General features: G+C 35.8%; 2 protein-coding genes and 1 non-coding gene across 7 annotated transcripts in view; 1 reads left to right on the top strand and 2 right to left on the bottom strand.

Moving 5' to 3' along the window:
- LOC135682911 (uncharacterized) overlaps positions 1-3,000 on the bottom strand; it is a 55,575-nt gene extending 52,575 nt beyond the window's left edge. For 2 of the 4 annotated variants that reach the window (XM_089113304.1, XM_089113302.1), the window contains exons 1-2: positions 2,114-3,000; positions 636-697 (exon numbers count right to left, since the gene is read on the bottom strand). In XM_089113304.1, the coding sequence (XP_088969430.1) occupies positions 636-697; positions 2,114-2,575 (524 nt within the window). In that variant the 5' untranslated portion in view covers positions 2,576-3,000. The remainder of the gene's footprint in view (positions 1-635; positions 698-2,113) is intronic. The other 2 variants (XM_089113303.1, XM_065198004.2) reach the window with 2 other exon arrangements.
- Positions 3,001-3,715: 715 nt separating this feature from the next.
- Positions 3,716-26,357, bottom strand: LOC135682912 (phosphatidylinositol 5-phosphate 4-kinase type-2 alpha). 2 transcript variants are annotated; one of them, XM_065198005.2, is made up of 11 exons: positions 26,067-26,357; positions 22,387-22,484; positions 19,456-19,552; positions 17,749-17,898; positions 14,721-14,867; positions 14,084-14,122; positions 12,600-12,713; positions 12,103-12,340; positions 10,637-10,737; positions 8,748-8,831; positions 3,716-6,333 (listed from the first exon to the last, which is right to left on the bottom strand). In XM_065198005.2, exons 1-11 carry the CDS (start codon positions 26,199-26,201, stop codon positions 6,253-6,255), a joined length of 1,284 nt encoding a protein of 427 aa, XP_065054077.1. In that variant the 5' UTR covers positions 26,202-26,357; the 3' UTR covers positions 3,716-6,252. The 2 variants fall into 2 exon arrangements, with proteins under 2 accessions (XP_065054077.1, XP_065054078.1); XM_065198006.2 differs by lacking the exon at positions 8,748-8,831 and having other exon boundaries at positions 26,067-26,354.
- Positions 15,590-15,661, top strand: Trnaq-uug (transfer RNA glutamine (anticodon UUG)). The gene has a single exon. It is a non-coding gene; the product is annotated as a tRNA-Gln (tRNA).

Below are 26,357 nucleotides of genomic sequence, written 5' to 3'. Positions count from 1 at the left end.
CCTTGAAAATGATCACTAGCGGATACCATGGAGGGGCAATGGGGGGAAGTTCCCCCCAATATTTTGGAAGACAACATGGTCTTTTGTTATAAAATAATGGGAAATGTGATGTCACCTTATCAAAACAATAGGCTTGTCCCCCCAATATTTGATCAAGTGTCCACCAGTGACTACAGATGTGTGGTGCAGGATTGCTGTAAGTTGCAACTTTTGAGTCTTGTTTTACGTATGTAAAACAAAAGAATAAGGTAAATATTCAAAGCATATGAAAGACAAAGGCAGATTGATATGAAACAAAAGAAAAAGTAAATAATACAGCACCTTTGTTAAATAACACCACAAAAACATGGCTTTCAAACTTGACAGCTAGGAAAGTCTTTTAGATAAACACATAAAAGAATCAATGTTACTGTCACCTCACTTGCTTTAGATAGGTCATTCACCATTTCTGCTAAATTTACTACCTCATTTTTCTTGTTAGATCTGTTTTGACCCTTACAAGCATAATAACAAAACATTGTTAATGATTTGAAAAACAAATTAAAACTTGAAATGGTCATACGTCTAGGGGACTTGTCTTTGATGCTAGTAACAAGAGACATTGGATGAGGAGGTATTATTCTGCAAAAACCTACCCATCATTTGTTAGTCTCAGTTCTTGAAGCTGTGCCCGAAGTCTTTTGTTTTCATTTGTCAACTGCAAAAAGAAAAGTATGTCAGATAAACAGGACAACATAAACCACTTTTGCTCTGATGAAGCCCCATATGCCAGGGAAAAATATCAGCCATTACTGATTTATGTGTGATTGTTGTTGTTTATTCTTATCACGTTGTGATGTTACTTATTTACTACATAAATCCACAGGCTGTAAAATCACAATAACTAAATAGGACTTGATGGAATCTAATTAAAATGCTTTTGTTACTTCCCTAAGAATTCCATTATATCAATTGACACATCCTCAGAAATACAAGGTTCGACTTAAATGTGTTATGGTTCTTATCAAAGGGATTTTTACTCCTTTTTTATTTGTAAATAGAGCAATTGCTAATTTGAGAAATGTAACAGAAAGATAAACAATCAAGATCTTGTTGTAAGTACAATATTTCTAGGTAATTTATTCCATGGTCTGAGAGCAGAACAAAAGTTTGACTAGCAGTAAACTTGACACAGACTTTCTCAGGATGCACCAATTTTTATGAAAATTAATCTCAACTTAAGATTACTAAATTCCTAAGGCTAAGGGACAAGGGAGAGTTGTGATATATTTTCTTTCATCCATACCAAAAGCCCTCTTTAAATAAAGCCATATTAGACTAATTTTCATTTCTGCCAACAATTTTGAAAGCAAACTTTGATGGAAGAATGTACAGATAACTGGTTGTACAATTTCCAGGCTATATAATGCGCATTTTTGCAAAAACCTCGAGAGTGAACTTGAGAAAAAGCTATGAAAACAGTTTGATGCACCAAGAAAATGGTCAGAAATTTTTGATAGTGGAGCATGTCTGGTTTGTGCATTGCTTTGAAAAAATTGTCGAGCAGTTTGCATGTTCTGCTAGCAGGTGTTAGATGCCATAAAAAGACACTTTCCTCCAAGTAAAATGCATGATCAAAAGAAATTTGAGGGTTAGGTGACATCTGGATATTTGGCTAGTGCACCTTTGCATGTCTCCTGACATTTTCGCTGGACTGGTGTAACATTTATATGCCATAATGCTACTGCAAACATTTCAGTGCATTTGACCATCATTGTTTTTCTAGGCCTTGCTTAGTCTCAAAATCTTGTTTCGACATAAATTAGTTTCAAGCAAACATAACACATTTAAAATTGGCGGAATTTGAACCTGCCAGAAACCAGGAAGTGGACTTCGCCAACAATTAGCGTCTGGTTTGTGTATATGACAAAAAATGACGTTATAATCAAATTTCTTAGCATTTCAGACTTTTTGCATTTTTTGAAAGACAACAGAAAAGACAAAAATATCAGCATATAAAGAGTATTAACATTTTTTTCACGATTTATCGCAAATTTTAATACTGTTTCATTCATCTCATCTTTTGGACTAAAATGAAAAAACCTAATAGGCCTAGAAAAATATTTAGGCTTACTTCCTTGATGATAGCTTCTTGCCTCTTTGTGAACTCTGTTCCGCAGCTGCACTCCATGTAATGGCAACAGGATATATTTTTTCCGCCATTGTTATTGCTGTCATTAACAGGTTCACAAATCTCGACACTATCAGCCAAAATGTAACCCTTAGCAACGGCAGCGGACTCGTCCATGTCAACCTCAAAACCAAAGACACTGTCACCATCTTCATTCGATTTTTCCCGGGAAACTCTTTCAACATAAATAAGTCTCTTCTCCACCGGTATTTCGATGGATTTGAATACATCACCCTTCAGAACATTGAGAAAATTGTCATGAAATACAGATTTGTTTGGGGAAGAAGTGCTAAGGCCTAAATCGAATTCAATGCCTGAGTCCAATCTTCCAAGAGTCGATCCGTCTTTCAAATTATCGCGGGCTCTCTCAGTTCCCGGAGAGCCAACAATGGCTTTGTAGTACATTGCAGTCTGGTTGCTTCGAACTCCCTAGCATTAGACTGTCATACCACTTTCTGCAACCACTTTCAGCCGAGTTTTAGCCAGATCCTGCTGTCTGGTAATTATCATTTTAATGCCAAAGTAATTTCCACAAGGGAGCATTTCCACAAATCTTATTGACAGCATCATCTTCCGCTTCTTGCAGGTCATTATGTCACATGACCAATCTCCTCCACAGTTTAATTTTTTTTGGAAAGAAAAACATTCGAGCGTAAAGGTGTTGGTTTGAGCCTGTTTTAGAATTTATTACTGATTTTAGAGATGAAAAGAAAATTTGATCTTTAAATAGACAAAGTTGTAAGGCTTTTCCTTCTATAGTAGTAAATAAGGAACACCGCAACGCGACGAGAATGAACAACAAAAAACACACATAAATCAGTGATGGCTAATATTTCGCCCCTGCAGACGGGGCTTCATCAGAGCAAAAGTAAACGAACTTAACATTTGCAAATTTAAAACCGGCGTCACTGTTCTGGTGGTGTCAGATTGGTTGATATGGAATGGTGTGTAGATCACTAAATTCCCAAAGAAGTTTGTTTTCGATAAATATATTGCAGGCAGGCATGTCATGTTAACAATGTTTTATTGCCATGACCTTTACTGCTTTAGGGTGCTTAAAGTAATCGTTTTGATGTTATAGAAAAAAATTGAAAATTATTGTGCCAAGACAATGCCACTTCCTTCATGAAAATAACCGTTGTGATTTAGCTAAAATTCGCCCCACCACCAGAAAAATCTAGCTGCGTCATTGTTCTGTACGGCGATACCCAGTTTGGTGATGTTTCAAATGAGAACATTTTGTAAATAAGACAGACTCCAGTCAGAGACAAAGGAAGCATTTTAAAAATGGGGACACTTGTACCCATTAAAGGAGCATCTCCATCATTAGCCTGCGCTTCAGACCCCTAACATGAAAGTTAGGGGTCTGGGACACAGACTACGTCATCATAAGCCGCAAGTAGGGACTTCCCCTGCTTCTGAAAAGTGGAGGGATGGCACGTCCCACGGACCCCTTTGTCCACCAGTCCTTCGTCTATGAGAAAAGTTCCAACCATATTAGTCTTTGAATCTCTTGCTTAGAATAAGAAAAGATAATACAAAAAGTGAAAAGCAAAATGAAATATGTTCATGTGAACAATAATAATACTAAATGCATAACTGAATTTCGTAAAATTACAAATATGGTTCTAAATTATCTATGCTAATTAATACAGAGTCCATTCCAATTTATCATAAATTATGAATATCATTCAATTCAGCAAGGGCAGTTAACTTTCTATTCTAGCATACAGCAGTTCTTTCTGCATCAAACACCATAGTTAACACCGATTTATGATTAACTCGCGGGCAATAGGACACCTAGGCCCAGTCCAATACGTATATGGATATTTCTAGCTACTTCCTTGCGGAGTCAAAGATTTGTTTAATTCAATTGATCCGGATTCGTTCGATTAACCGGTTCTCAAAGTAGAACGAAAATCCAGCTTATTGTTTTGAATAATGACAGGTTGTAAGATTCTGGGAAACAGAGAGAGGGAAGAGCATTTGTTTATTAGATCTAGGGAGGAAGGAAGAGTTTTGGGACTGGGTTCGCGCGTTTGGCAAAGAGACTTGGAGAGGGTCATCACTGAAAGAGTGTCTGGTATTAAGTGCATGTCCCAGTGGAGCTGGGATCATGCCTCGGATCTTCTGAGAGCAATCGCCGTGGTAAAATCTATAAAAAATAGCGAGATCAGCGACACAGCGCCGATGGGAGAAAGGCTGAAGAGACTTGGTGGGGTTTCAGCTATTGACAAGGTGAAATCAAGCGCACTACATTATTTTGACTTCGCAGCGTATTCAAAATGTACCATTTGAATGCGGATAAGTGTAGACTGGACTTGAGATCTAGTCTGAAAAGAAATCTTGGGTTCAGAAATATCCGCATACGGGTGGACAGATTCTTTGCATTTTGATGCCGTTTTACGAATTCAAACGGTTAAAATCGAAATTATTCCAAAGAATCAGAATCTAATTTGTCTCCCAAAAAGTTTTTAACTGGAATTGCCTATTTCACACAATACTTGACTCATATACACAACACTACCGAAATTTTTTTACCAAAGTGCCATAAAATACTGCTTTCAAATATAATTTAATTCATCTAACTGCGAGGGGTGCCTTGGATTGTGGGTGGGGTGGGTGGGGCAAGAGTTTCTATATAAAAAAGTTTTTTTAATTTCCTTAACAGAAAAGGGTAACGTCGTTAAAAAACATCATTAACCCATACAGGTAATTTTCTTTTATTGAACAAATGAATAACAATGAATGGACCAATGATGAAAAACATGCAACTTTAGTGTCAAGAGTCCGTGTCGAAAATCTGCCGAGTGTACAAGATTCAAAGCAAAGTGTAATACGGGAAACAACAAAATTTCGATATTTCGGATCCTTCAGGGCAAAATTTGCTTATCGAAGACCGATATGAATGTAGTTTTAAAGTCGTTTCAACAAGCATCATGCAAATTCGGTGGCAATTCCTGCCAAAAGTTTTTGGAAGTTGCTAAAGAAAAAAGTTAACCGTTTCCGGGAGAAAATGCCGTCACCGCAGTTCTTCTTCGCCAAAATAATGTTTTCTGCGGGGTTATCTATCATGGGTGTCATCATGGGTGTCTGATTAGAATCAATTGGGGAACAACGAAGCCCTTAACATTATACCAAACAAAATCGTGGGGGGGGGGGTGCTACTAATTAAAAAAAACTCATTCCTAACATGAGTATTTTTGTGTAAAAGGCCATAATGTTACGGGCCCTACTTAGAGTGGGAAAAATGCTTTCTGCGCCTACAATCATAATCCTAGTAGGGAAAGATGCCCAAAAGTAGGTTGTCGAAATTTTCCCCATATCTTGGTCCAGAAAGAAGAAACACTGAAGCAAATTCTGCTTAAAGAAATTGTGGTAAAATATGGTGGTAAAATGACTTGGAGGAGAAGTTCCTTGGTGGAGGGGGGATTTACAACAAGAAATTTCAACATGCAGCCAAAGAAATGCATGTTGTTATAACATTATCTTACCAGTAAGTAGGTGCCAGAAAAAGCAAGATATGTCTAAAATAGGGTATGAATTTGATTCTACCCTTCTAGGCTGAAGAAATTAGATATTTTCGAAGGCATTCCTTGAAGAACTATGCAACGCCGATGGTGCAAGCTTATTGTTCAAAACATTTGGCATGCATAAGAATCTATGGCAAAAAACAACAGGACTGAGAAACAATACTATGGACCCTGGGGAATAATTTCATCTACCAGTTTGCTCAAAATAAGAATTTCAAATTTTTTGTTATTCATTTCAATGCTCATTTCAATGCTCTAGGGCATTCATAATAAACAAATGAAATCTACAGCAACTCTGACACTATGGTCAGGATGTGTTGGTTTAGAACGGGTTTATCAGACGTGTCCCCTTCCCCATTTGCTTGTTCGTTATGCCCAATTGCTTCTTGGAAACTATTCCCTAACATTGCAGACTAGAGGAAAACTACCAACCCCTGTATTAAAGGTAATAATTGCAACGCCAACTCACAACTATTCGCAATAACACGCTTTGCAAAGTTTAGCACCAGGAAATTTTATCAAGTTTCAATCGTCAGATTGCGTGGCTCATTACAACAGGATTTCTTCAAGAAAGTCCATGAATCTTGTTGCATAATATGCTGGGTTAACTGTTGAAATTTCTGCGCCAGCCTAGTGAGAGAATGAAGAATAAAATGAAAAACATTTAGTTGGAAGAAGATTGTCAGTGACGTATAAACAGAGTTGCGAAATGGCGGGAGAATCGCATCGAGCGTGAAACTTGAGTTGCAACATAAAACTGTTCGGTCCTACACAATGAAAACTGTCATTTCAAAGAAAAAATGGATTAACACATTTGATTCACAAATTAATAAAAAATGCTGAAGCTCGCAAGAATTCGCTGCATCATACTTAAGGCAGGCACAGTTGAAAATGCAGGCCAAAATGGTCGTATTATTCGGTACAATGCATACTTCTTCAAACTGCAAAGTTTCATCTAAGAAAACTGGAAACCACAACAAAGTACTTTTATAACATATTAATGCAAATATATGTTTGCCATATATTAATAATTTGCTTCGGTATAGCATACAAATCCGAAAATGAAACTTACACTAAACGTTTTTATGTGTAGAGAAGGAGAAGGATAGTTTTAAGCTGCAACTCTGAGTTTTACGCTGACAGTGATAATAAGGTGAACAATTTTTTTGCGGTACAGAATTTGAAAATGGCTTTGAAAAAAGCAAACATTTTACAACATACTTAAAGCTTTTTCGTCTGACACTCCTCAGAGCATAAAACGTCAGAATAGGTTCCGAAAAAACACGTTTAGAAAAATATATACCCAGTTGTGGATCGAAATAGGCCAATTGAACAATTGGTAATTTTTCTGTAGGCTCGCGGCACTGATTGGTCAACTATACCGGTCTTGTGCTTGCGTTTTTCTGATTGGCCTATTTCGATCCACAACTGGATAATAAGGTAATTGCCAAAGCTGTGAAGCCCTGCCTAAAGGGCAACGGGCACTTTACAAAAGTTCGGTAAAAGGTATTCTTCATTACTTATGCCCGAGGAGCCTTTTCATTCTAAACTCTCAAGATGACGAGGGGTTTTTCTATTGTCAAAAGATTGTTCTTAACTGGCCACAGATATTAACCAATAGGAAAAAAATAACACTTGATTGGCCCTCTGTTGACCAATCACAGCACCTTAAAATAGCATGGTTAGCAAGGAAGTGAATGAGGCAATTGGAGGTAAAAATGGGCAATAAATATAGAAATAATTGAGGTACATTATAATTTGAATAAAAAAGGAAAGTGAAAACATTTAAAAAACAGTATGTGGCAGACGATTAGTGCAACAATTGCGAGAAATGTCGAATTTTCTGCAGAGTGTAACAGTTTAAAAAAATTTGTGCTGATAATTATGATTTAGATGTGCAAAATATTGATACGCGAATAGCGGAACGGATTTTTGAGTTAATTTTCAACTAATTTCATACCATTTATTAAAATATATACTTAATTATGACATTTTAGAGAAAACATCAAGTTTAAATGCAAGTGTTGATGCCTTTTCTTTGCCGAAAGATAATTTTATAGGTATTTAAATTTTATATGAATGACCAAGTCATGAATAGGAGCCAAGACTAAATATATTTAAGCAGTCTATGTTACATCCTTAAAATATTATATCATATAATATCATATAAGTTTTAAGAAGTTTCCATATAAGTTTTAAATAACATAAAAGTTTTAAGAAGTTTCATTCATTAATGTTTTGCTAATGCGACATTTACTGGTGATAAAAGATATTAAGGCTCTATTAAGCATATTTATCTGCGTAAAATTAATAAACTTTATGACAGCGCTCTAGAAAAAAAGTAATAAAAAACATGAAAAGCTCAGCTGTTTGAAGGGTAAACATAAAATATTTAGCACAAAATTCCATGACACTTTGTAAACTTATAAAAACTATTTATATTAAAGATGGTGTTAATCAAAAACTTGTTGATATGTCACTATTTAAATTGCTCAAAAGAAATCTTTTATTAAAAAAATATTTACATCTTAAACATTGTTTATCAAAATAATTATCGATATATTATTATCTATATGTGTCAAGAGGAATGTCATGGATCCATAACAGTTTAACGATAAGATTTAATAATTTTAAAGAGTTTAGTAGTATCTGTTTTTGCAACTACTAAATTTACTTATTATTAAAATTACTTATTATTCAACTACTAAATTTCAACCTAAAGTTTTAACGAAACCACTGAAGATTTTTAAAAACGAAACATGGCTTGATAGATCTTGTTTCAAATTTAACTTTATTAAAGTTATACTTAATGAACCGCACCTTGCAGTTTGATTTGATAATTATCGAAAAAGAATGCCAAGTTGCCCGTGTATAAAGGCTGTATCAGATTTAAATATGATAAAGTTATTTCATTGTTCACCTAGAATTCCAGAAAAACCACGCGCTTAAACGACAGCCTACCTCAGAAAATTGAAAAACGCGCGATGGAATAAACGCGGGATGGTACAGCATACACGCGGGCACTTACGCTTAAAAAAATGTACCTTATAATCCGGGGTTTCACTTTCCTCCGGAGATTTGCGGCTTCTCGACAAATCGGACGACTGGCGCCGAATCCTGCTTTTTACCTGTTTAAAATCACAGTTGATTTCTGTTGATGTTGATTCGATTAGGCAAATTTATTGTTTCTTATTTCTTATTATGTTATTTTTAATCATCATAGAGCTACATTGAGGCATTTTGCTGGAGCTCATCTCAGAAAACCATCACCGTTGGAAAAGCTAACAAAGTGGCGTGATTAACAAATCCTGTTTTCCTTCAAAACCATCTTCATCGGAGGACCCTCATTTCATCTTGGGATTTGAAAAAACCTCTAGAGAATGTAGCTCTAGGAATCCCCCAAAGAGATTCTAGAGAATTTATTAGCTAAGCACACTTGGGACCTTCCGGACAGATCAGCTCTTGGAATCCCCTTAATACTAGATACCAGAGCATCAGTGCACTTGAAATCTAATAGATCTTTTCGGCAAAAAATTTTGTAGAGAAACTTTAGATAATAGCTTTTGCAGACTGAATTTTTTTAAACAATGTACCACCATTTTAAAAGCTTGTAAGTAAAGAACAAGTTTATCAGAAACAAATGAGATTTCAACTTATTGAGTTCAAAACGCTTCTCGGTTAAATTCTCATTAATTTTCAAGCTGGTTCAATTTCTTTTCATCTTATACCAAACTTATTTTTCTAAGAATCGGCAATTTGTAGCATATATTCCGTGCAATCTGAACCGGAAAATGAGTTTCTTATATGCAGGTCTTTACTGTAAGGTAAAACGATATGTTTGTTTCAGCTGTTACAGATTTTTGGCCTAAAAAAGTAATATGGCCCAAACGAAGAAATATTGACTTGTATCTGGATTAGAAATAATAACTTCAAAACTTCGCAAAACTTAGAAATGTTGACATTCTGTTGTCTGAGCGACAGCACTTACAAAATACCTCCATGAAGTTGTATTGATGACTAATCGGTTAGCGATTCGAAGTAATTGCCAGAGAGCTGTTTATTTAAATCTTTATAGGTTAAAATTCAAAAAGTAAAACTCACACAGACAAATTAATTTACCATGTAAGTGACAGTGTAAAATACCAAAAACATTCATAGAAGTAATGATTATGAGAAATGTGATTTTATGTAAATTTTAGATTTTATTAACACACAATAACCTTAGATTGTAATGATAGTCCAAATGGAGAGGTGAATAAACTTTAAACAATTTAAGTGCAGTGGAAACAAAGTAAACAGGTTTTAATGGCTTTATAGTGCCCATATTTCCTTATTAATTGTTCAATTATTAGCCTATTAAATACCACACAAATAGAAAATTTCATGTTCATGGACATAAAATTAATGAGTTATTCAGTTAAAGATGGTTTAACATCAATGCCATATTTTCTAGTGAGTAACAGAATCTGGGGTTATCAAGAAATGGTCTTGAAGTTTTTAATCAAAAGAAAATAGTTTGAACTCACTCGATTTATTCTAAAGGATTAATCACAATATATTAATCAATATTTAGTAAGCAAAATATCACAAAAATATCAAAGAACCAGAAACTTCATTATATCCAGTGATAAAATTATAATCGGTGACAAATTATAATGTGTGATAATGTGTGATAAATCTGGGCATTAAAATAATCATTCACTTTTTACAAGCCACCGTCTAAATTAACTTGAAACGTCACAGAACTAAGTTTTCGGAGCTACAATAAGAGCAGCAATTACTTAGTTCATATGGAAATGATCACATTTCCAAGACCATTGGGGCGGTGAACAGCATTTTAAAATCAGAATCATAGATGGTGAAGAAATTGTAATTGATCTTTGAAATGGTAAACATCGTAAGATTTTTGGGATAATTTCATAAAATGACTTACTCCATGTTTGACCGTTTTCGCGGCGTGGGCTGCCTTTTTGTTTGACCCATAATATGTGAGCACATCGATAATTCCAAGGTAATAAATTTCATGTTTTGAGTCTAAAATTAAAAAAAATTGAACAGGTATAGAATAAATTAATAGGTTATATGAAAGGACATAGCTCAAAGTTCATGATACTTCATGATAGTCAACGAAATCTATAAACATTTCCATCCAGAACGGATGCATTCGTTGGATTATAATAATCATTTTTTACAAGTAGCTAATTCAAAATTTAGAATATGGTCGTTATCTGTACACATGCAAAGGTTAAAAAACAAAGAGCTAACTGGTATTTTGAGAGACAGAATAACATAAAAACATGGGAAAAATTCACAGATTTTTCAAACATGGGAAAAAGTCGATTTTTTATTTATGTATCGTTATTTGTTAAGTATCTGAACTCAAAATGTTTTTAAAAAAAGATTTCCCAAGAAGAAGACTTCCCTTTCAAAAGATTTCCCTCAAAACAAGGGTTCCTCTCAACATTTCCTTTTATAATCCACAAGACAAAGACCAAGATGTTTCGACTTCTCGTCACATCCATTCCATTCGTAAGGATAACTATCTTGTGAATCAGATTAAAAAATTGATTTAGCTTTAAAGACTCATTGCTAACAATGAGCCATTGCGCTACGTAAGCATCCCATAATGCATTTTTAGACTGTCTAAAATCAATTTTGGTTAATCCGTAGAAAATTTCTGCCATTGTTTGAACCGTCGCCACGCTCGCAAAGGCCCATTGTTAGCAATGAGTCTTTAACGTGGGTGTCAGGAGGACCTTAAGTATTGACAACAGAAAACATTTGAAACTAAATCTTTTCATGCAAACTTAATTTCTCAACAGAAGATAGTGGTATTCAAGCTAAGGGCTGAATTTTGAAATAATTAATACACTGAACAATGTTTTTTCCTTCAGACAGAACATAGGCCTTGCGGGTGTTATACTGATATAAGAGAGCAACAAACTGCAAAGCGAGGAGAAAAACATTTAATGAAGTAGCTTTACGATAAAAGTAGTCATGCAGTGCGCATTCATCGGAAAAAACATCGAAAATACATTTTGTAGCCTGATAATATTAGTCTGACCAGTATGAAATGCCAGAGTGATGTCGAAAGCTGAGTACCTAAACTTATTAACAAGGACCTTGCTATGGACTGGTGGCCAATCAGTAAACATGTGAGTGGTATCACGCTTATTGATTGGCCAATCTTGATTGACACTTAGCTTAAGCCACTTTAGTATTTGTTGACTGCCTTTGAATGCCGATTCTCTTTGACTTCCAGAAGGGGGCTGCCTCACTCAAGATTAAACCTCGTTCCTCTAACAAAACTGTGTCCACGTTTTAATAATAATAATAATAAAGGTTTAGCTATTTAAAACACAGATTTGCTTTGTCATATGCAAAAAAAGTACAACTCACCTCGGCTGGAATTAACTGCGTACCTTTCACCGTCCATGGGGACCTCCCCACTGGTGACACTATTTGATCTGCCCATTAACGGACGTTCACCAGAAGGGGAAGAAGGGGATTCCTCGGCGGAGTCATCACTTCGACCATTAGTGACGTCAGCATCAAGGTCATCATCAGATTCATTTCGGTCCTCTTCATGGATTCCAACAAGTAAACTGTAATCCATTAGGTTTTGGGCCGCGAGAAACTAAAATTGCGAAAGGTTACAAACAGTGTTACCATGCTAGCGGGAAATTCTTGAGTTTATTAGAAGAATGGTGATAGGGGAACAGAAAATGCCTTCAAAGTTTCATCAACCAGTAAAGATAATTTCGGTTAGCTAGAAGTCCTTTCATGTGGTTTCTCAATTAAACAAAACGTGGAAAATCTAATGGAGGGGATGAAGAGTAAAGTAGAGAATTAAAAGTAAAAGAATGATCAACAAGTTACTGAATATTTTTACTTACCTCCACATCATTTCGTATTTTTTGCAATAAATCGGCTTTCTTTTCATTTCCAACGTACAGTTTGACATTGTCTCTTGTGAAATCAACATCCTTGAAAGTTGGCAAGTCCTTGGACTAAAAAAGCGCCAAAATCAACGTTATCTTTTAGTTTTTGCTAAAGATGAAGTTCATTTCTTTTACTAAAGCACTGATAAATAAACAATCTAAAGCACTGATAAATCACCTATTTAATAATCAGCCAAAACGAGAAAACGTCGACTGAAGCAGAAAGCAAAGGCCCGTTACCTGCGTGCAAATTCATTTTACACCAGGCTTGGTAAATTTTCCACAGAAAAATTGTCGGTATTCTGCGACCAACAAATTATGTTTCTCTAGGAATCCCGTTCAAATTTAAAAAAAACATCATTGAAGCTTCTAAAGTCAACTTCTGTAGGAATCGTACCAAAGTTAAGTCTCTCAGGTCAAACAAGATTTTTGGCGAGGTCTAAGGCATTTATTTGAGGATACGGATAGACCTAAGTACAAGAACACTAAGATTTATAAAAGATTTAGATATGACCCTATGGTTTCCATATGAATGAGGCCTAAAGCATTATCTCAATGTGATACAAAAGAATTTTAAGATAGCCGTGAAGAGTGGTCTCAAAAATTCTTATTGTTAATGTCACAGTCAATACAATTATCGAATGGGGAGCCAGTACCAACAAAAATAATTTGACATCGAAAATCATATGGAATCAGAGATAATTTATTAAATTAATAGCAAGATACATTTCCTACTCCTATCATCGCTAGAATAGACACTTCGATCGTCTCTGAACGTTATTTGAAAACCAAGTATGTTAAGTGCTGTTTTGGAAAAATAAAATGTTTCCGTTAAGAAAAACCGACCATGCGACCCCTATCCCCAGAGCAATGTTGATTGGAGAGTTAAATGTAATAGCTTTCTAAAAAGAATTCATTGGACCTCTACAACCTTGCATGAAACGACATTTTTCGAAGAGAGAGAGAGGAAAGGAGTTTAAAGCATTTCAAAATTTGATGTAGTGTAGTAAGACTTTTGGCAGTCATTTTACATCATCGGAGTTCCCCAAACAGGAAGACACGATGTTCAATGTTTGATCGTTTTCTGGCTTTTCCCACGTGTATGAGTTTGTTTTGTTTGGAAAATACATCGAAAACGGAAAATATTACAAAAAAGGCTGCTGCTGAATAATGAGATAAACTTTCACAACCTCGATAAATAGCTAAAAAAGCTTTTCAATTTGGTGCAACATTAAATCGGTCACGGCTGAATAAAACATACAAATTTCAAATGGAAAATAACATCGAAGACTGGATTGGGGATCTTTCCTATGAGCTGTGTGGGTAACCCCTGACATTGCTTTACCTGAAAAGTCGGTTATCGCCCCTCTAACTGATACTACGCATTTGAAATAACAGAATAAAAATCTTTAAAAAACGAGAGAATCCTATGAACATACTTTTTCTGCTCCAGATGCTTCTCGGCTGACACGTGAGCCCTGAAAAAAGATGAACATTTTCAATGCTCGGTTCTTTTAGAGACAAATCTTTGTTTGAGGGTAAAAATGAAAACATAACGTAATACACTGCTGTAGAACAGAAATATTGACTTTTGAACAGACAATCATCCGATATTCGTTGGTTAACAAGAAAATAAAAACTCAACTGTTATCTTGGCGGGGGAGGGGGGAGGGGCTAAGCCTAGTTTTGGACAGGGATGAGGCATTTTAGTTTAAAATTTTGACTCATAATTCCGCACATGTCTGAAAATGTGACTCATAATCCTGCTAACAGGATGAAAACTATACCCATAGTTCTGCAAGGCAAACGGCATTTAATTAGTTAGTTTGAACTGGCTTTTAGTGGAGCTACATGTTGTACATTTTACAATAATGATAACATAGTATGCAAACAATTTAGGTCGAGTACTACGTGTGACTAACTTTTAAAGGCTCTTGCGCAACCGGCATACTTTGCAACTTTATTTACAAAACCGGCCTAATATCCTGCATCAAAATACAAAACACAAGCAACTTCTCAAGACAGCTCCTGCTAAGCATGCTGGTTACGCAAGAGACTTTATTGAATATAACTAACCTTGAGGTCATATTTTTTGTGGATTGTCTTTGTAAGGCTGAATACTGTCCGGAATGTAATGAAGTAATGCTCCTTCCCGTCAACAGTGACCCGGTACATTCCGAGGTATTGAGGCAGAAGGGTCTCTCCGTGTGATTCAACGACGTACTACGACAGAGGAAATAAGCTCAATTAGATTTATGTAAGCTTTATGCGGATTGTACCCCTAGGGGAAATTTTAGGATTTTCTTTACAACAAAAAAGGACCACAATACTATGAATCGATTGTACTATTGATAAATCGCCAAAAATGATAGCCAGAAATGATGCCAGTCTGTGGATTTTACGTACAATTTTCCCGCAATAAATTTTTACAAAATACTAAATGACAAAAGAAAAATAGGTAGCATAATCAATAAAGGGTAAGGTGCTTCGAAAAAGACTACAAGTTTCCACCAAACAACAATCGAATATATTTAATCACTGGTTTCTGATATTGGAGAATTCTCACATCAACCGCTGTGGAGGAGCCATTCATTGACAGTTGCTACCAGTTTATGACGTATCTAGTACCCAGGCCACCCAAAAGCTTATTTAAACAAACAAACAAGTCAGGTCTGGTACCTGCCAAGTAGCCAGTTACGCGTTTGAAGTTTACGACGTTTGGTTTGTTCAATTAAAGCTATTAACTATTTGCTTGGAGTAAATAACTGGTGGTTGCTTTTTAGTTGATTGTCAGCTATGAAGACAATAGCCAGGAAAATGCTTTGCTAAAAAAGATACGAAGTAACGACCAAAATACTGTATATATAGCATTGGCGAATATCTTAACATTCAGGTACCTGCTAGAGACTTAGGTATCACACGAAATAGCGGGTTCGATATCCACCGGTCCCATGGTGTAATGGTTAGCACTCTGGACTTTGAATCCAGCGATCCGAGTTCAAATCTCGGTGGGACCTATTTTACAAACCGAACGAGGATGAGTTTTACACTCGTTTCTATCAGAAACCGTCTTTTAAAAACCGAATCCTGAGATGACAAAAATGAAGAAACCATACGACTGATCGCCACCAAACCTATTTAAAAAATTCTCGAAAAACTTTGAATTGATTTTTATCAACAATTAGGTACCTTCTTCCTGTTCAATCCCAAGGGGTCACTTGAACTTTTTATATACAGGGGGGTCCATCCGATAATTATGGGTAATAATTTTCCTTGTGATCTGATACTTGTTGGTACTTGACTTAATGAAATACCTTTTTGATATTTTTAGATTCAACTAAGACAAAACAACATTAAAATAGGATAAAAAGAACAGATGTGTTTAAACTGATTATCAAAGAAAACATTCTACATTCTAAATTACTATGACTGGTCGTCTTCTGTGTGCTCAACAAGAAGACTTTGAATTCTGATATTTTTGATACTTTTCCCCGTATGTAAAAATTGTGAGTGACTCCCCTTGGGTTCAATCGACACGAGCAAATAGAAAAAAGAACTCCATGCGGCTTATTAGGTGTTCTACTTCATGTTATCTCATATTGCGTTTCTGTGTATCTAAAAAGTAGCTAATTAGCTTTTGGTATTTACAAAACATTCAAGAAACTGTTAGCACAGAAATAAAAAATGCTATAGGGCAGCATTTACTAGAAAACCCAGATTGTGCAAAAAACTATAATGGCGACATGTTTCGGATTATTGGTAAAGCCCGATCGTCGTTCCATCTAGCAGTTTTGGAATCTATCTACATAAGCACGAAAAAAACCGCTTTTGTGCAGACAGAAGGAGTTCGTTTTCATCTTAGGACTCCATTGGTAACATTCTCAATAGGCAAGCGGCACTGATTGGGCAACCTCAACAGTCATGTGCTCGCATTCTTGATTGGCCTATTTCGAGCCACAACTGGATATATATATTTCCTAGCGTAGAGTTTTCGATCTATGTTCTGACGTTTTATACTCTGAAGAGTGTCAGACGAAAAGCTTTAGTTTACTGAATGTTTGCTTTTATTCAAAGCCATTTCAAGTTTTGTACCACCAGAAGATTGTTTGAAAATTAAGAAATTAAGCGCTAATCCTGAAGCTAGTTTCCCATAAAAAAATGTGGGCGATTACTACGAGCAGCCTAATTAATTTCTGCACACTACTTCAGCTTGCTGATTCGGAAAGAAATTTTGAGTTAGCTCTAGCTTAATTGAAATAAAGAACAGAGTTAACACACTAAAAAATGGGAAAACATTGAATTTCCCTTGCCTGGTTGTTCGACTGTCTGACTGAGATAAGGAAGGATGTTTTCTTAATATTAAAGAACTATTTCTTTCATTATTACTGTTTTTTTAGCAAAATGACTGGCATGTATGAAATGTATGAAAAATGACCACAAAAAGCGATTTTCAGCTGAAAACTTTTCACAGAAAAAGGCCAAAAGTACCGCTGCATGTTATGAAATTGCATTGGATGGTGAACCAACAAAATTCACTGAGGCACTTTAATAGATTTGTTTCCAAGAATTTTATAAAGGATCGTTTCGGCTCTTAAAAGCATTGTGCTAATTCTTTGTCAGTTTTTGGTGACACTGAGCGGTGAGAATGTCAGAAGCCGTGCTTAGATGATCGGATTGACCAAATTAGATTTATCGAATCAGCTTTGCTGTCGATTATCTGAATCTGAAGTGAGCGTATAAGTGGTCAGATTTTCAAATCTGAGTACCTAGAACTATTATATAGAACTGAAACAAACGGAAATTTTCAAAACAGCGCATTGTGATCTCTGATGCAAGGGCATCGGCAAGGAACACTCCATTTATTTTCCATTCGATGCATCGAGCTAACTTGACCAGGTTTGAATTTTGTAAAACTTAAATCGACAATCTGATTTATTCTATACAGAGTGAGTCTGGTAACCAGGGTACGTTAAAGCTTACTTCACGAGCCTCTGTTTCGCTATTGCCTCGATTTACTACCATTAACAGAGAGCAGAAACAGAAAAGGAACATTGTAAACAGAAAAGAAACTAGAGATGTTATCTAGGTAAAAAAATAAACAAACCTCGTGGTATTTAGGCAACAAACTGTGCATCATCTCAACCTCTTCACTTTCAATGGATTTCACAATAAACGCTTTATCGCCAGTCTCGAACAGTTTCGCTCCACTGTTGCCGGAACTCTCGCTCATTTGCAGAGCTTCTTGGAAAGATCGCTGATGGAACAAAGCGACATATTATATCAACTATAACATTTCTAAAATTAAGAGCTATTTATATTTGTAAAAATAAATATATATATTAGTAAAGACGATTTCATTCAAAATTATTTTAATCTGTTTCTATAAAAAAGCAAAGATCAGTTTTAGGGTAATTATAAGCTGGACAGACAATCCTGACCATGTAGAAATCTGTGCCTTGAGACTCCCCTCTCCCCAGTTCAAGGGTTCAAGGGTGACTCGAGTACCCAGAAACACATGGGCCAGTTGAAAACCCTTATCATTTAACCATCCTTACATTCGAACTGCTCTCGATTACCAAAAAGGGGTCTAGAAAAACGGCAGGGGGTTGGAATTGATTCGGTATAGCAGTAATCAGAAAGGTTGGAATAATTTCGGGGGGGGGGGGACGGTTGAAATGGTTTGATGTCATAATATTCGGGGGGGGCTGGAGCAATGGGGTTGGAAATTGTGACAGTCGTTCTTTCTTTCTTCGTTGTTATACACCTGTCTTTTTGTATTAGTTATATTGCGGATTGATGTACTCATGAACTCTGGTTCTGTTGAATGCGCTTCAAGAGTCATCATTGAAAAACAACCATTTTAATATTGCTAGATATAATAAACAATTATTCGGTATTCGAGAGTACTTAAACTATTCAGCTGGACTGAAGCCAAACTCATTACACAAGAATCCATAAAACATTTATAGCATAAGGTATTGCTTCATTTAAAGGAATTGAAATCTTGCAAGAAAGGAAGCCAAATGACTGGATTTGAAGATTAAAATCAGCTTACGGAAGAAAAAATGAGTCATACACGATATCCTACAGCTCACAATCTTTGCCATCTGACCACAATATCAAGTTGCCAGTATTTTTTCAGTTTTTTTCACATAGATATAGACTATACCGTTAATAATTCGACTTCAATTAGAATTTCTTTATACCAGAATATGGCGAACTTCAGTAAGCTTATCCTATATTTCTCATTGCAAGTCTATTGCTTTCCAGCTCATACTAAAAGTGGTCGCCCATAAGCTCAGAATTACGGGAAAACCTGATACAATGCAAAAAAATTGAAATCAAACTTGAATTGCATCAAAGAAAGAGTAAGCACTTTCTTTCTGAGCGACGTTGATCAAGAAACCTAGGACAGAATCGGCTTTTGTCCAGAAAGCAATGGCGGCGCCAGCCACTAAGCTCTGAGGGGGGGGGGGACAAACCAAAAACATTTAAGCCACGCCCTTTTAACCACCAGAAAACGCCCTTTTACCAACAGGGAACGCCAATTTTATCCGAAAGGAACGCCTATGACAAACTTTTGTTTGAAAATTGGCCTTTTGAAAATCATAGGATTACATCAGAAAAAGTACGGTGTCAAAATATTTCCCCTCCCCCAACATTTTTTCATCGAATTCAGACGAAATACAAAATCGATTCTGCTGATAACTGCCGAGTGATAACTGCTGATAACATAACGTGTCCCCCCATCCCCCCCCCCCCCCCCGTGGCGCCGCTACTGCCAGAAAGGGATCTCAAGAATTGAACTCACGGCATAAAGTTGGTCGTCAATTCCGAATCTCTCCCTCAGGTTTTGGAAAACCAAAGGACAGTATTCTTTGAATTTGAAGTGTGACGGCATGTTATCGCTGCAAACAGAAAAGAAGGAGAAATAAATAATTGTGTCGAAGTAACCACAAAAATGCGACAAATTTCATAGCATGCGTCATCAAATGACGGTACATATGAGGTATGTTAGTTAGTGACTCTTTCGTCACTACACACACACACAATCAAGAACAGTTGTATTAACAAAGAGGCTAGGCGCTGCGTTCAACGGACATCATGAGACAAGATTTCCTTCCCTTGTAGGTTGTTCTCGTAGTGTCCGGAGGATATTTAAAACATATTTGCACAAAATTTTGTGGTTGTTCCTTAATCCTTGAAAGTTTCTGTTATTAGAAGCTTCAATGCATTACACTACTCGTCCGGGTCCAAACAAGATGGTCCAGGGGGGAGGGGGGTTGGTGGAGGATGATGTATATAAAAATGACACAAACAGAAGGCTGGAAGCGAGACAATCAGTCACACATTTTTATGTAAAATAAAATTATCAGTTTTGATTAAACTCGGTTTACTAAAAGTTTAGAATGAAAAAAATAATTATTTGGATTTGCTTATGTGTTCCCACATACAACTCTCTTTCTCGTCTTCTTTCGTGATAATCCTTTCTTACACTTCCTCTAAATTTGTTTTTTAAGCATGGCAAATATTCAAAAAGTTGTCCTTCTAAAATTACCAAGATTATTTATATTTTCTAGGAAATTAATTGAAGCTACTTTCCATTAAAATTTCTATCCCCAGGTACAACAAAAATAAAAATATATTTGGAGAAAGGCAACAAAAATTACACTGAAAGACGAGAAAATGTTTACAAAGCTTAAGACCAATGTGAATTCTGTAAGAGTACGCAGTCATCTAAAGAAACTGGATCTGTTCCGTTCGTGCATTCCCAGCATCGCTCGGTTAGGTGAATGGCAAACAGGTGGGTTATATGACATGCAAAGTTATACAGATCGTGGTTTGAGGTGAACCACTCCAGGAACGTAATCGTTCTTTGGCTTCTAATTAAATAAATGATAAAACTGAGCCCAGTTAGGAGGTAGTGCTTGGTTCGCACCACCACCTATACAAAATGACCAGTCAAAGTGAAATCTCCATTAAACGAAGTCTTATATTTTCATTCTACGGGTTAAAGTCTTTCCTCAAATTCATCACTGACACCTCCTTACAACGAACACCTCCCTACAACCGACATCTCCCTACAAGCGACATCTCCCTCTACGGACATCTCCCCACAGCGGACATTTCCCCATTTCCCTATTACGGACATCTCTCTATGATAGACATCTCGCTATAACGGACATCATTTTATAAAAGAAACCGCCCTACAACGGACAATTCCCAACAACGGACAATTTCCAACAACGGGCATTTCCCTACAACGGACAATTCCCTACAACGGACAATTCCCAACAACGGACATTTCCCTACAACAGACATCTCCCTACAACGGACAATTCCCAACAACGGACATTTCCCTACAACAGACATCTCCCTGCAACGGACAGTAACTCGAAACACACAGGTGTATGTTCTAAAACGGTTTTACTATACTTCAAAACACTGCTATATTGACAGAAACTAAATTTCTCTTGAGACCTCAGTTGGTAAATTTCTTAGAAAGATAATGCCCTTGGGCAAACAGAAATCTACAAGAATTTCAACAAAACCACGCGTTTATAAACTATTCTGAAATTAATCAAGTGAAATCTTCGTTTCTGCACTATTCTCCCACAATAATGCTGCAAATTCGCTTTCGGGAGATTTTAATTCTTATTATGTGTGGCTTCTCGGCTAATATATATGTATGCCTTTTTCAAATTATCCTGTATGCTATCTTATGAAGCTGAAGGGTGCGTCACAATAGATTTGGCGATTGCTGATTCGAACAGATTTTGCAATGGAAGGCAAAGTTTGTCAAGGAGAGCACGGATCACTCCTCTCCTTAATTGATCTACGCTGTTTTTATTGATATGCATGGCGAACAACAAAACATAGGTATCCAGGTGTCTTGCCTAAAAGCATGAATTATTGATCCACCACTTTAGTTTCAATCGAACAAGTCATTAGAAGAAGGCTAAAATAAGCTCGATAAGTACTGCGATAATCATATTAACTCAATATGCAGCAAAATAAAAAATTGCTTCCCTTGACCTTAAGAGAACGAGAGCTTTTCTACCACTTGCCAAAGCAGCCACTGCGATGTAAGCGAATACTGCGTGGAACAGCAGCTGAACAAATTCCTTGCATATTAATTACGCGAATTAAGGTTAAAATGAGCCTAAAGTGGTTGAAAAGCTGCTATCAATCAATGCGATGGGAAAATAAATATACGTGCAACTGAGCGGGCCAATTCTTGTCGTCGTTTTGACCATAATAAGGGTCTGATGACGATAATTCATTATAAAAAGCACTCAAAAAATTAATTTTCAAAATGATAAGGCCCAAACTTGAAGATTTCATAAATTCAGGGTGGGTACCTTCATTCTGCGACCCAGCAAATGTAATTAAACATACTCTACTGCTAATTTTATCCAATTATGATACAACTTTCTCATGGCTACTCTTGATCCAGCAAGCAATGCATCGTATATCACATCTTCCACCCATCCAAAGGTTAATTCTACCATCCTGCAAACCTACTGTTCGCCTTTACTCATTAAACATCCAAACAGCAATAAAGAAAGAGTGTCTACATAATAGGAATGCCAAGCATATAACTATTGGTCCTTTTGACAAAAAGTTAATGTGAACTTTATTACTGAGTGCAGCTCTGTTATAAAGCAAAATGAATGAGCAGGTTTGAAAACAAATTTGCTAAAAACAGTAATACAAAAATGTTAAAAACAGTAATACTTACTTCCCATAATTATGATTTTTTATGATGACTTTGCCAAAAGCTTTGAAATCTTCCTTTAAAAGCATGACGTTTGGGGGCACTCGACCTAATTCATTTATCTGTTGATAAAGAATATAAAATTACTTGAGTGTCATGATGCAGAAATGTAACTTGACTTGTATTGTAACTCTAAAAATATAAATGCTACCCTCAGGATACACTTACTCGGTTCTAGAACTGCAATGGTCTAACTAATCAATAAAGCCATAGACCAAAGGTGCATTTCAAAAGGGAAGGAACATGTAGGCAAAAAGGGGGAACCTCTGTGAGCTGCAAATGGGTTCTTTACTTTTGTTTCTAAAAAAGGGGGGCTTAGATCAAAGAACTTACTAGATGAACCAAAAAACTTTTCCACATAACCCTTAGATGCAACAACCCTTAATTAATTTTATTTGCAAAACTACAAGAGCTCATTCCACTGAGCACAAAAACACAACACAACAAAAATAAATAATCAGAAAGCAGATAAAACATCATGTACATATAAAGAAAAAACAATATGCAACCCATTTTTCCAAAATTAAGATCAAATATTTCTTCTTGGTATCAACATGAAATATAATATTCAATTGGAAAATTTTGATTAAAAGAAGAGGTATTAAACTCGGTTGCAGAGAGGGACAGAAGTGCGCCAGTAAGGGACCAAATAGACTGTGAAATTATTGAGAAAAAGCCTCAACCATCTACGCTTTGAACAAAATTTTAATGCTGACAGTCCGACTTCTAAATAAAGATTCATCAAATTATGTAGCATTTGAAGATATAAAGAAAGCACAGAGACTAAGCTAACATGATTAATTCAGAGAAACATTTTCTGTAGGCAATAAGCCACATATCAGCAGCTTGATAGGGCCTAGAGTTGAACTGTGAATAATGTTATTGTTTCGAGAAAAACTAAACCTTTGCCAGGGCATAAGAAAACCTTTGCATAAACAAAAGACTATCTAAGTTAATCACTTAATGATTATGAAGTATGTGTTGTCTATTCTGATATAATAGTGAACAATGCACAGAACTACAGATCAATAAAATAGTATCTTGACCAATATAAAGATACTCAACAGAAAAAACTGAGAACTTTAAACACTGTCGGCTGAGTGCACTGCATGATACAGCAAACATGTCTTATCTTTAATCAAACTTTTACAATATTAATAAATTATTAAGCATTTTTCTGACCATGGCATTTCATGACAGATTTACATTGGCTGTTTAAATACAACAGACAGGTTTCAAAGTTAGTCAAATGACATGGCCAAAAATGCTGATTTTTATCGATTCATTTTGCTATCATGATTCACAAAATTGCATGGGAATTGTTGAAATAGCATTTTTCTAATAAACATGGGAAAAAACTACTCCAAAGCAGTCAAATGTTTATAAAACAAAGTCTTAACTGTACTAAAAGTATTAAACATCCAAAAAGCTGTTGTTTTTTTATAATCTGTACAAAGCATGGCACAGGTGATAAGCGGTGGCTGAATCTTCAAACACTTTTTTTTAAGTCTGTGTGTGGAAAAATGACCTTTTCATTAAAATTAATCTAAATTTCAAGGGTTAATTTTATCTGCAAAACATCATATGTCATCCTTAAATATAAACTATAAATTTCTTACAAAAGAAAGCTCAGTGGCTCAGATGTGTCAGAGCAAACATCAGAGCTCTTGACTAAAATGTGATATCAAGCATGGAATCCATAGAGCTTTAGCCTACGTGCAGACTCTCTTGACAACCAAGTCAATTTTCTTGTTCACAGGTTCCTCAAAATCAAGGAACCAAACTTGATTGGTTGGGGGAATTTCAATTGTTCTTTTCAGTTTTCAAAGTGGTGCCTTCGAGCAGAAGTATAAATGAATATATCAGGATAATAGAATAGGTCTGTTTGTTCTTTTGAACAACTAAAATTACAGAAAAACATTGCATGCTAATGGAGTTGTTGTTCTAGTGCTTGGAATAAAATGTTGATGTCAGCAAACAAGAAAAGCGGCACTGTTGCGCAGACTCTACTTTCTCTCCTCTTTTCAATTTCAGAGTCTGCACGCAGGCTATATAGCTTATGCTGGAGAGATCTGACATGGACTAATGAATTGCAATTGTTATTTTATAGGCATATTTCAGGTGTGAACCATACATGGATTCCAGCTTGGCTCAAGGGTTGAGACACAGTGTCAACTACTATTTTCGATGTTAACCTTTTGTCAACCTTGCAGCCAGGGGTAAAGCCAAAAAATATTTTTGAAGGGGTAAAGAAATGATTTTTGTTGACAAAAGAAGGGCATATCTCACCGTTCAAGGGCGTGGTCAAAAGATAAATATTCTTATATACTAATGTATCTGTTTCTATTTAAAGTTTATAATTTAATACCATAATTTGAAAGTTCAACTACTACAGAAATGTTAATATGTTACAATAGTTGCAAAAAGATTACAGGGTGAGAAAAATATTTCTTTTTTTTCCAGCCAAAATTCTTAATGTGCTGACAAGTTTTTAGGCCAGGGTACATTGAGAATTACGATGCTTTGATGAATCAGAAGTTGAATTTTTTAGACAAAAACCTTCTTGCTGGTGCAGAGTCAACTAAAAATGAGTCAATTGCTAGGAACCATTACCTTTCAGGAAGCAGAAAATATACTTAGCTGGGTTTATAATATCCACAACAAATATTAATATTTGTGTAAAAACAAAAATAGCAAAGTTGATTTAGAATTCTGAAAAATTTTATAGTAACTTGACATCTACAGCTGCATTAAGAAAATTTATTTGTCAAAAGACTGCTTAGAAAATATCTTTCTTTTTTAAGAAAGAAGTTTATGGTGTCAGAAGCCCAGCCTGCATAGTTTGGCACAGTTTTTACCACATGCAAACCTTCTTTTTATTCATAAGGTATTCAAAAAAAGGTTTTCATAATAGTGTTCTATTACATTTGGTGTGCAATTACAAATTTTGGCATGCAGCACTACACTGACCTGGCAAGTGCATCTTCTATATTCAAAAAATTTGGAGTTGCTTTATTTTTTTACCTAGTTGCCATGCCAAAATAACTTCTTCTATATTGCATTTACACAATCGGCATATATTTTCTTGAGGTTTTTGTGTCAACGAATTTTGTTGCTTTGTGATTACAGCAGTGGTTGATGGGGACTGAACAAAAGATCTTTAATCCGAAAAAAGTTTCTTTACATTGAAGCGATGAATATGATTCATATCATTCCCGTATATTCTAAATCGGATGTTAGCTCATTTCCCACTTCCTTCTTCTGATAGTTTCGTTTTATCGTTGGAAAGAAATTCCTTTCATCGGTCACAAAAACGTTGTCAACACGTATTAGTAAAGACACTCGCACAGACAATACCTGCAAACGTATTCTAACATAAACAGACCCCGTATCGTGAATTAAACTGTAAAAACTCAAAATACTAAAAAACCTTTCAAAAATTTAAATAAAACAGCTATGATTGAATCCAATCTAACCAATTTCTGACCCCAATACATTTTGATTGTGCAAAAAAATTCGATAGGCCTAAAGTATGTGGGTAATTGTCTTTTATCAATTCCATACCGTAAAAGGTCGGGCACCTAATGCCAAAACAAAGTACAAGTTAGATCTACCATCACATAAAACTTATGATTATTACTCACAGAATGGCAAATTCCCCACATTAAAACGGATATCTTAGGATCTTGGGCTCTGAATAACTTCTTCTTCTGGTGAAACGCCTTTATCTTTTTCTTTTTCTGCTTCATCTTAGTCACGCTAGTGCCGGTGTCAGCCATCTCTCCGGAATAGGTTTATTCTAATTAGCTATTTATCTAACCTTGCCTACTTTGTTAAGGTTAAACGTAAAGTTATTAACACCATGGGTTGAAATGTTCCGTCTTCTTTTCAGACACACCAGCAACTAAACATCAATGTCCAGAAACCATCCTCTT

This window comes from Rhopilema esculentum, chromosome 16 (assembly GCF_057945365.1).
Source record: "Rhopilema esculentum isolate cy_ngs chromosome 16, ASM5794536v1, whole genome shotgun sequence".
Lineage (NCBI taxonomy): Eukaryota > Metazoa > Cnidaria > Scyphozoa > Rhizostomeae > Rhizostomatidae > Rhopilema > Rhopilema esculentum.
The sequence above is the reverse complement of the archived record's forward strand: the minus strand, read 5'-3'. Positions and strand labels throughout refer to the sequence as shown.

Excerpts from the sequence above, each read along its gene's own strand:
- LOC135682912 (XM_065198005.2), bottom strand. The coding sequence starts at position 26,201 with ATGGCTGACACCGGCACTAGCGTGACTAAGATGAAGCAGAAAAAGAAA. Across the intron at positions 19,553-22,386 it reads AAAAATCATAATTATGGGAA|CGATAACATGCCGTCACACT; the intron begins GTAAGTATTACT and ends TTCTGTTTGCAG. Across the intron at positions 14,123-14,720 it reads ACAAAAAATATGACCTCAAG|GGCTCACGTGTCAGCCGAGA; the intron begins GTTAGTTATATT and ends ATCTTTTTTCAG.